Genomic DNA, 11,830 nt, shown 5'->3' with positions numbered 1-11,830 from the left:
TCAATAATGTGTGATCTTCCTGCCTCAGCCTCTAAAGTGGTAGCATTACAGGAATAACCCAGTTTAGGAATATTTGCCAACTAAAAGAAAACTGAGGAGATAAAGCAAGTAACCTGGCCCCAGATTGAGTCCACTTTCCAGTCAGTAGATCTTCAAAGTTCACATGGAGTCTGCCCTGATGTCCCATGGCTGCTAAGTGTTTACTGTTTACAGATATTAAAGAACCTATTGCAAATTACCAGGAAGTAAAACAACTAAACCTCAAACTTTGATTTCAAAGGAAAGACCCTCCCACTCGTTTCACATTGCCTGATTTAAGTGCACACAAGACCAAATAGAAACCAGAAAATACTGACACTAGGACGCCATAAAAACCATTTAGTTATCATATTTATTTTTAACATAGCACCCCAGTTTCACATCGTGTACATTTTCCAAGTTGGAAATCCTTAACTTACTATGTTCTTCACAGATTTTTCAACAAGTGTGAAAAAGAGGCAGTAAAGTTAGCATGAGTCTACAAATCACAATCCAAATATAGGGCACTCTCGGGGATTTATTTATGCTTAAGGTAAATACACAGAATGTTCCCAATGCTTAGCAAATGAACAAGACTCTGGCTGAGTTAAATATTAGCACAACTTGTTAGCACAAGATCATGAAAAGACAGAAAGCATCAAATATATACTTTTCTGTTACACTGTTTACTGTTACATGTACCTGCAGTGAAAAAATATAATATACATTTTTACCTTCAAGGTTAAAATAGACAGTCAGCTCATTATCTCTCTTAGCCAATAACTATGAAGACTAAAATGGCTCTTTTTGCCTCTGGCTTACTTACATACCTTACTTGTGTTGAAGATGAAAAGAATGGCAATTCTAGTTCTAAAGAAGAGGGTATTCTTGCTTCCCAAGATAGGCTCAGTGGAAGCTGATACATAAGTTGACTTGGATAAAAAACTACAACTTAGTTGATCAAAGTGGCATATGATAGGTTCTGTGTTCAGTCTCATGACAGAGCTCCCCGAAAGAACTTTAGGATCTAGCCCTATTAGCCCAGACTGCTATGAACCTGGTACCTGAGGGTTTTCTTACTCTAGTCCTCGAATCCCTTTAAGCCCTCTTAAAGCCTGCTGTCCTCTGGTCTTCAGAGTCATAAACCTAGTGTCACTAACTTCCCACAGCCATGATATCAACTAGGAGCAAGACAAGAGAAATCACAAGACATGCAAACTAAGCATTCTCCAATAGTCGCCAGGAAAGTTAGGCTTCTGCAGACAGAGCAGGTACCAGCAATGGCAACAGGCAGGGATGTCCGTGTGTCCTTTACCACCATGTGTGTTTAGTCAAAGTAGACAGTAATCCCACAAGCCTAAAACTAACTACCTGAGCTGCCCAGCTCATAACCACACAGTGGCTGCTTCAAACATATTAATAAGATGTCCTCTGAAAGCCTGTTTGGGGCTGAGCAGCAGCTCTCAGAATCTGCATGCTTTGCTTTTAAAGACTGGTCCTCCTTGTCTGCTATTCTTGAGAGATTCACACAATTAGATGCATTTCTCTTCAGAAACAAGCGAAGCAGAATGGTCCACTGTAATATTAATTCAAATTGCCACCAGTGACCAACCTGTCTATGCTAGTGGGCTGTCTCCATAAGCCCATGATGAAAGAGAAGCAAGATGTGCAAGCTGAAAATTGCACACATCCAGATCATCGCTTCTTCCTAGGAACTTCAATCACACTGAGTCATGACACAAAAAACTATAACACTCATAACTGGAGTGGAAAGTCAACTGATCTGTTGAAGCCTGAGTTTTAAGGGAACACTTGAAATAGAATTAATCAGCTGGAAAGAGAAAAGAAAGCCACTCGTGTTGTATTAGTGAGAGGGGGAGATTTCTTTAGCCACTACTTCTTTTTCTTCACACCCACAATGTTCAAACCACAACCCAATGAGCCTCTTTGTCAGTCATACAGGACAATCTATGTATGATAAGATGGTAACTTGTTTTTACATTTGTAAGACCTCATTTCCTTGGTGACATCTAGTCAGAGGTGTGACTGTAGTTTGTGTTGAACAAATGTTTTAGCTTTAAGGTGTTAATACTATAATTGAGCTTAGAAAAAGACATTTTCAAATGTCTTTCTTGATTGCAAGAATCACATCAATTCCAGATATTGTCTAAGTGATATTCTAATTATGTATCTATTATGTCCACGGCTATGAGACCATTCAGGATACAGACAAATGTTCAGAAATACTATACAATTGAACACAGCAAAAGAAAAACTATTGTACAATAGTTAAGACATCGGTAGGAAGTCAAAAGAAAAGGTCATGGTTTTTGATTACTTATCTCTAAAATGTGCTAACGTAAGTTTTGATTGCTTATCTCTAAAATGTGCATATTTGTGACCCAAGCGACCAAAGATATACTGGAGAAAACTAGAAGCTACTACATATTGAGTTCACTTTTACCATAGTAGTATATTTGAGAAAGTAAATGCCCACAGAAATATGGGACTGGAATCTATTCAAAGCAATAGCTGTCGGAAGTTCTGCCAAGATTTAAAGCAACCTACTACATCATCAAAGGTGAGGCATTAGAGTAGTTTCATAATATTATTTTCCCTCAAATTTTAATTTTATTTAACTTTGAGAGAAATGTCTACACCTAAAACTCCTTAGAAGACACGTTTATACTTAAAGACTAATTTTAAGTCAATAAAACTCAACATGATAAATAGAAAAGGCTTTCTAATCTACTTTTAGGATAGAGGACTAAGTCGGAATCTATAAAATCAGGCTAGCATCCCAACTCTACCACTAGCTAAATATTTGTGTGAATTCCTGGGCCAAAAGCTCCCAATTCTTAGGGCTGTAATTTTCAAATGCTAGCTATAGGAGAGAAACACTGGCCCTGCCTAGTTCTAACATTCACACGGGCACAGCTTCCACTTAGCGGACTCCTTTCTCAATTAGTACCAAACATTTGTTTGATACTTATAAAGTGCTTAGATCTTTTCAACTAGAACAAATATCTGCCTTGATTATCACATTACACATCCATTTTTGCTATTTACCATTTGGTTTTTGCTTTAGGTCTATGGATAGAAAGGCAGCCACAAGCTGTTCACCACTTACAAGAGATGCTAAAGACCCCAATAAGCCCACAATCAGTTACTACTGTCTTTCATCTGTAGAACCGGAGGATCCCCATGCAGTAAGACCACTGAGCAACAAGGCAATTAAACCCCCATGAATGGAGACAGTGTTAGCCTTCATTCTGTAGAATTCTGCCCAACTAGCAAATCTGCATCTCTCATCCCTCATCAGAGAAGCTTCTTTTTGTAACAGATGGCAACTAATTCCAGAGCAGTTTTATAGGTGATTTCAATGTATTTGCCTTCCTATATCATGTTAAAGACTCTGAAGAGCAGTATCAGGTATTGTAACCCTAAAAGTGCACATTCTAAGAAAACACAGAAAAAGGGATGAATACTAGTCATATGATAATATGTATTTAGATAGAAACAAAATATTTCATTATAAAAATCTATTTCTAAGCAACTAATAAACTGATGATGAAAATTAAGTCCAGCTAAGAATACTCTGTGGTGTGTGTGTGTGTGTGTGTGTGTGTGTGTATGTGCTATTTATTGGTGAGTGTTTTAGTGCAATGCCAAAATTAAAATATTGGTGATGGGCTGAATTTGTCTAGAATGGATGCTCTCCGGGTTTGATCCCCAGAGTCACAGCATCACTGGTGAGGCTGTGAAACTCAGAGGGCCTTGATTGTCTAATGCAAGTTTTATCCTTTAAGGAAAACAATGCCAACTAAATAAAATTCCAATCTCTTCACCCAGTGTCATTTACTTCATGGGGAAACAGCAAGTCAGCGTTTTTAAATTCACAGTATAGACTAGCATCCCTTTGATTGTGTCTGGTTGGTAGCTATGAAGTGCTATCCCGAATGAGGGCATATGCACCGGAAGATTCTGAGATAAGGTGCATGTTAGTCTTTCCTGTATTGAATGCACCAAATGTCAAACGTGCTGTGGAACATCTGCAGTCAGAACCCTGTTGGAAATTTGTCACAGCCCCCACGTCCCAGCACATAGAAAAAAGAAGTCACCTAGGAATTTGCACTGACCCATTCATAATCTTAGAAGGGGTTAAACTCAATCCTGAGCCCTCCCCACAAGAACAACAACAAAAAAGGCAGCCAAAAGAGAAAAGGAAATGCAGAAATAGTTCAAGTTTTAAGACTTCCCAAATCAGTTTCAAATCTTTAAATATGCATGGAAGAGATTCAACAATTTTTCCTTGTAAAAACATCATCTGTTGGAATCCTTCTCTTCTGTTGTTAAGCTACTGATAAAGCTTGCCAAAGGAACAGGGAAGTATTAAATAAATTTCTATTTTTACTAAACACTCTCAGTTCTATTGAAATCAATAGCTTAATCTTACATATTGTAAATTTATCCAAAACCATTTCAAAAAGTACCCTGTGCACACCACATCCCACTATCCAAAGAATGAGTAAGTTGGCAAAATGCACAAGAGACAGCAGGCCATGCTATCAAAGTGATGCTAACATTGGAGTGCCCTGTTGACTGGTGAACCAGGAACCCTGTGACCCTAAATGTCAGTCATTTCCTACTTTCAGTTGGGCCATACTACTAAATTTCTACAGGACACTGGCTTTCAACAATTTGACCTGGCTTTATAACACTTCCATTAGAGTCAGCTGAGATCTTCTGAACTGTGTATAAAACCAATACTTCCCACGGGCACACTTTACAGAGGATAAATAGTCATGAAGCCAGTGGGAAGATTACATTCTTTCATGATGTCTCCAGGCCCAACACATTTGAAATCCAGGTTAACATAAAGACAACAAATAACCAGGGATTGTTGGAGAGTTGGTAGCCAATTACCCTTCCCTTCTCAGCCTGGATACCTGGGTACAACAACAAATAGGCAGCAATCTGCTACTCATATTCGATGGGTGGTTTCCAAGCTCAGGCATTTATAGAAATGTTATCCCATGCAGGATAAAAGTAGTGATCTGGAAACTAATTTGATCAGGCAAGGCAATTAAAGTAAATTGTGCTTGCCCCAAAATTTACCTGAAAAGGATTGAATTATCTAAGTTGATGGCCTAGATTGGCCAAGTTGAATAGTTCATTATCAAAATCTCCACTCCACAGAGGTATAAAGACCCATTCTGATATTTAATAAAAAGCAATAGTCATGTATTATTTATAGCTGATATATCAAAATGGCACTAGAGAAGTGTTTTTTGACATATAGTGGTAGAAGGTACAGTGTCAGTATAAATCTGATGCTTTAATTGCATTTCAGCTTTTGTTTTTATTATTATCATGCCTAAGACTATCCAGTTGGAACCTACATTATTCAGGAAACCAACCTACTGTATATAACATACATACAAGAATAAAATGAACAGCCTGGTAGTATATTATTAAGTTCTGTAAAAATTATAAATTCTTTAAATAATTCTCTAAACTATCTGATAGAAGACCAATTTTAATAAGGAGAAATATTTAAAAGTGGTTAAATGGGAGATAAATTCCACTTATAATTATAGCTTTTAAATGATACTTAGGATTAAACTGGGGGTTTTCTGTGTATTAGGCAAGCGCTCTACCACTGAACTATATCCCTAGCTCTCTTTTTATATTTTATTTAAGACAGTGTCTCAATAAGCTTTTCAATATGGCCTTGAACTTGTGACCCTCCTGCTTCAGCCTCCCACATAGCTGATAATTAAGATTTTAATTGCAATAATCAGTTGACGACATTTTTACTAGCACTGTAAAATATATAAGAGAAGTGCAAAAGAGAAAATCATACAGATTATATTGTGCTGCTCACAGCTTTTGACATTCAGACATCTATGACAAGTAGTTGGGCTCAAACACTCAAAAGAAAGATCTTGGCAGACAAGGTCACCCACTGTCACTCAAGCCTTGAGGATGTCACAACACTGTGACTGGACGAAGTTGTTCCAATTGGTTTTCCAATGCAATCCGTTCTTGATGAACCTCCTAAAATGTAAAAAACAGAGGAAAGAAAAAGAAAACACATTTCTTAGGTTCATCTCTATTTCTTTATACAGTCAAAAGAAATGCAGAACTGGACCCACAAACACTCAGGGATGTGGCCTGGAAGGCACCATTTTCAATGCTGGTGATTAGACAAAGAGATTCACAATCACTAACCTATCAATGCCTTTCTGAAGATGATGAATGCAATGGATCAACTTTTCTTTGCAAGCCTGCCTTAGCCTCACTCTGTTTTGATGGGCTCAGAAGGCAGCAGAGAAAGACATTAAACAGTAAAAAGCCAATGGGGGAGAACGAAAAGTAAAACAGACTCCCAATGAGCCACCTCAACTAAATTTCTAGTTGCGATCTCTGGCTTCTTTTCTGGCACAATAATACTTAAGTAGGGATGAAAGATAAGAAGAGACACTGGTTATCCTGCCACCAAAGTCTTTTGTCCGGGCTCTTGCACGTAATACAGCCAGCTTAAAGTCATTTCTGGGAAAGAGGAAGAAGAGAGGGATAGTAATCTATTTGGAAATTCAAATTGTATCTTTTTCCTTTTACTAAATTTATTTATTTATTTATTTATTTTACATTCTGACTGAGGTGTCCCCTCCCTCCTCTCCTCTCTTTCCCTCTGTCCCCCATCCCATTTCTGTCCTCCTGTTTCTGTTCATAAAGGGCAGGCCTCCCATGGGTGTCAACAAAACATGGTCTATCAAGTTGATGTAGGACTAAGCTCCTCCCCTCATATTAAGACTGGGCAAGGTAACCTAATATGAGAAATGGGTTCCCACAGCCAGTCAGAGTGTTAGGAATAGACCCTACTCACAACAAACTTTGAGGCTTAAAGCAGAGTTTTCAGAGAAAAAAAAAGGATACATAAAGGCACTCAAGTAGAATTGGCCAAGGTGGAAAAGAATTCTTACGTAAAGGCTCAATTCTGAGATGTTTCAGAAAGCCAGCATACACTGGAAACCCAATGTACAGAACTCAATGAGTGTTCATTCAGTCACACTCCTAACAACCCATCTGATATATCATATGCTACTCTAGCTATGATGGTATCAGCAAAACCCAAGGAAGAGCAGGCCAGTGCCCTTATAGGGCTTCTATTCCAATGGATGGCATTTAATTGAAGAAGACAGATTTCAGTGCATTATTTAAGATAATTCACTGGAGAGCAACAGAGTGGGTTTGGGGAGAAGAAAGTATGACTAGGGAAGGTTGCTTAGAGGCATTGCAACTTGAGCAGAGACATGATGAAGCTGGAAGGAAGCTACTTAAACACGTGGGGTGAAGATATAAAGGGTGAATAATGACAACAACAGAGGCTCCGAAGAGGCAACTGAGTTTTGTCCATGTGATATACAAAAAGGATGGAGTTCAGTTGGTAGAATGCTTGCCTTAAAGGGTTCCATCCCCAGCACACAAACAGGCCATGGTGTCATGTGCCTGGAATGCCAGCACTCAAGAGGTAAAAGAAGGATAATTAAAAGGAATACATTAGTGAATCTAATGTCAGCCAGAGCTACATAAAATCCTGTCTCAATAAAACAAAACTGAAAAGAAACGAAAAAACAATGAATGAAGCTGGTCTGCCAAAAAACAGAAGGAGCAATGAGGGGATAAAGCCAACTAAAATAAAAAATGAAGCAAAATGACATAAAAATGCTTATCAGTTCCAAAGATTACTGAATGTCTTTCCAGGGTGAGGGTACCATTTTGTAGTCCTACCACCCATGCATGATGCTCCAGCTGCCTTCCATTGATGGTGTCATTTTCTGTTTCAGCAGTTCTATAAGTGTATAGCAGTCTGTAATCCTAGCTTATATTGTCATTTTCCAAGTAGCTAATAATGCAGAATCCCATGTTATATGTATATATGTCATCCTTATACCCTCCTTGGTGAAATATCTGTTCCAGTCCTTTGTCAATTTTTAAGTTGAGATATTTGGGTTTTTATAGTTCTTATTTTTAAAAATTTTATTTAAATTTTTCATACAATATATTTTGATCATATTCCTTACACTCCCCGAACTCATTCCAGATCCTCCCCCACTTCCCAACCCACCCAACTTCATGTTCTTTCTCACTTTCTCAAAAAGAAAACAACAGAAAAAAGAACAAAAAAATGAAAGTCAAAACAGATAAACATGTGGAAAGAAAGAAAATCAATAAGACAAAAATACCAAAAGCAAACAAAAGAAACACACGCACACACAAGTCATTTGTATTGGCTAAGTACTCCATGGGACCTTCCCTGGAGTGTGGTTAATATACCCACTGAGGCTCCATTAGAGAAAGCTGATTTTCACTTTCCCAGCAGGCATCAATTGCAAATAGCTTCTTAATTAGAGGTGAAAGTTTGTGACCACTTCCCCTTCTCCATGTTGGGATTTTTGTCTGGCTTGGACGTGTACAGTCCCTGTGCGTGCTGTCATAGTTTCTGTGAGCTCAGGTGTGCATCAGTCTTGTTACATCTGGAAAATGCTATTTCTATGGAGTTATCCTCCACCACTAGCTCTTATAATTTTCCTACCTCTTCTACATGGATTCCAGAGTCCTGGAGGGGAGGAGCATGATGAAGACATTCTATTTAAGATTGAGTGCTCCAAAGTCTTGCACTTTCTGTATATTGTCTACTTGTGGGCCTCTGTTAGTTCCCATCCACTGCAAGAAGCTTCTCTGACGAGGGCTGAGTGAGACATTGATCTATGGGGTATAGCAGTATGTCATTATTAGTCATTTTTTTGCTGAGTTCCTTTAGTAGATTGATAGTTGTAGGTTTTCCCCCAGACTTATTTTTGAGTTTTAAAAGTAATTTTTTTTTTAAATTAGAGCACAAGTTCTCTTTCAAATTTGTAGTTCTGGAATATCTCCTCCCCATCTGTAACTTGTCTGTTAAGTCTCTAGTGTCTTTGGAAAGCTACTATACTAAGTAATTTTCTTATAGATTATGTTTTTAGTCATTCCTAAAATACTAAGATCACATCTAAATTCAAATCATGAAGGCTTTTCCCCTGCTTCCTCCTAAAACTTTTATAGCTTTGTGTTTTCTATTTACATGGGTAAGCCATTTTTAGTTGATCTTTGAAGAAGGGGTAAGACTTAGATCAAAACTCCCTTTTTGTTACATATAGATGATCAACTGTTAACCACGGTATTGGGAGACTAACTTTTGACTAGGTTGCTATTGCATCATTGTCTTTTAGCAAATGGCTTTATCTGTGTGACCTATTTCAGGATTCTGATCTATGCACTCTCAGCACCATACTGTCTTGATTACAGCAACCTGACAATGATTTCTTCATTTGTTCTTCCTTTTCACATTGGTTTAGCAATTCCAAGTTCCTCGGCCCTCGCGTACAAATTTTTGGATCAGCTTGTTTGTATTCATAAAAAATTCCTGCTGGGATTTTAATTAGTATTGTCATGAATTTAAAGATGACTGGGGAGAAAAATGACAACTCTATTTTATTGAATCTTCCAAATATACAAAGAAAGCATATCTGTACCTTTAGGTCTCCCTTGATTCCTCTCGACAGCATTTTTTTTAGTTTCCAGCATACAAATCTTATGTGTGTTCTGATAGATTTGTACCAAAGTATTTCATTTGGAGGAGGAGGCCAGCTACCATAAAGTGGCACTTTAAGAAAATTCCATTACCGATTATTTATGACTTATACATAGAAATATTGGTTGTATATCCTGGGACTGTCACAAATTCAACTGAACAATAGAATTGTTTTTAAAATCCAATTTGCAATAGTGTCACAAAATTTTGGACAATTTGTCAAAAGATATACAAAACTTATATACTCAAATCTCAAAACCACTCAGGAGAAATTTAGAAGAGAAACAGTTGTAGAAACTCCTATACTTTCAGATTACCAAAATCAACATGGTAAACATGTCAGCTCTCCTTAAATTGGTTGACAGATTCAATGCAAATCTAATCGTAATCCTAACAAGTTTGTATTTTATGATACCTTCCTACCAATTCTCAATTTTGCATGAGACAATGTAAATATTCAATGGAATCACAAAAAATGAACATGTTGAAATTGTTATATTACCACATTTCAAGACAGTATAAGGCAGCAGCAATCAGGACAGTGTGAGAGTAGCAGAAGGATCACAGAAAGACTAATGAAACAGAGTAAGAAGTCAGAATGGAACCCACAATTATAAGCCATTAGATTTAGGATAATGGCACCAAAGTGACCCAAGGGAGGAAAAGCCTTTTTATCAAATGGTACTGGATTAAGGAAATACTAAAATGGGGGAAATGAACCTTAACCCTAATGTCACATCATGTACAAATTTAATTTTAAAATTTAAAAGAAGGAACAATAAAGCTGTTAGAACAAAATATGTGAGAAGTATTTTATAACCTAGAGGTATATAGAGTTTCTGTACATAAAGTAATAAGCTTAAGAAAAAATTGACAAATTTGAATTCTATCAAAATTTGAAGTATTTGCACATAAAAATATATAGTTATTACATAAACAGGTGATATAAACACTAGAAGGAAATACTGACAAACATTATTTAACAAATTATTAACTATCAAAATGTGCACAAAGTTATCTGCCCATGGCTCAATGGCAGTCAGGGTAGATGAAATCTCAATTTAAAAACTCGCCCCAAAAAAGTCAGATGTAGGGGCACATACATGAAATCCCAACACTCAAGAGGATGAGATAGGAGGATTATGAGTTCAAGGCCAGCCTAGATTACACATGGAGACCTTCTCAAAAACAAATAACAAAAATAACAAAAAGTCCTCTAGTTTGAAAATATACTTTACATATAAAGTAAATGACATAATTAGTCATCAAGGAAAAAATTACCATATCCTAGTCCAGGTTAAAATCAACAAAAATAAAGCCAAATGTTGGAAAAGATTTAAAATTCTCACACATTAATGAGTAGAGTATAAAATGTTATAACCACGTTTTTTAAAGGTACATCTATTTCTAATAAAGTCAGTCACATACACTTACTATGGTAGTTTGAATAGGAATGCCCCCCCATAGGCTCATATATTTGAGTCTCCAGTGGGTAGGGACTACTTGGGAAGGAACAGGTGTGGCCTTGTTGGAGGAAGTGTGTCACTGGGAGGCAGGCTTTGAGCTTTCAAAAGTCCACCCAGACCCAATCCCTCTCTCTGCCTGAAACTTGCAGATGAGATGTAAGCTCTCAGCTACCACTCCAGCACTCTGCCTCTCTGCCTGCCGCCATGCTCCCCACCATAATGTTCATGGATTCACACTCTGAAGCTGCAAGTAAACCCATGCGATTCACTGCTTTCTTTTCTAAGTTGCCTGGGTCATGGTATCTCTTCACAGCAATATAAAAGTAACGAAGACACTTACCATATTTTCAAATAATCCTGTTTCTAGGATAAATGAGAATATATTTCTATTCCAAAGCATGTCTAAACTTTCTAGGGAGCACTCTGTCAGAAATGGAACAAATACATAAAGTCTCCCTGAATAGCTCATGGAACATTTTTGGAGAGGAAGCAAAAAGAATATAAGAGCCACAGGTTATAAGGAGGACTAGGGCAAAATAGTGTTTTCTGAACATGACAGAGGCACTGCACTCATGAAGCCGCAGAAGTTACGATCTCCTGCACAAGATCAAGTCAGCGAAACCCAATTATAAAATGGGGCACTGAGCTGAACAGAGAATTCTCAACAGAAGAAGTTCAAATGGCCAAAAGACACTTAAGGTCATGCTCA

General features: G+C 37.5%; 1 protein-coding gene across 6 annotated transcripts in view; it reads right to left on the bottom strand.

The window, feature by feature from the left end:
* Nucleotides 1-376: 376 nt before the first annotated feature.
* Nucleotides 377-11,830, bottom strand: part of Reps2 (RALBP1 associated Eps domain containing 2) — a 286,698-nt gene continuing 275,244 nt past the window's right edge. For all 6 annotated transcript variants that reach the window (XM_005358777.3, XM_013350570.2, XM_013350569.2 and 3 more), the window contains one exon: nt 377-6,078. In XM_005358777.3, coding sequence (XP_005358834.1) covers nt 6,010-6,078 — 69 coding nt within the window. In that variant the 3' untranslated portion in view covers nt 377-6,009. The remainder of the gene's footprint in view (nt 6,079-11,830) is intronic.

This window comes from Microtus ochrogaster, chromosome X (assembly GCF_000317375.1).
Source record: "Microtus ochrogaster isolate Prairie Vole_2 chromosome X, MicOch1.0, whole genome shotgun sequence".
In the NCBI taxonomy this organism is placed as follows: domain Eukaryota; kingdom Metazoa; phylum Chordata; class Mammalia; order Rodentia; family Cricetidae; genus Microtus; species Microtus ochrogaster.
Note: the sequence above shows the minus strand (reverse complement) of the source record. Positions and strands in the feature narration are given on the sequence as shown.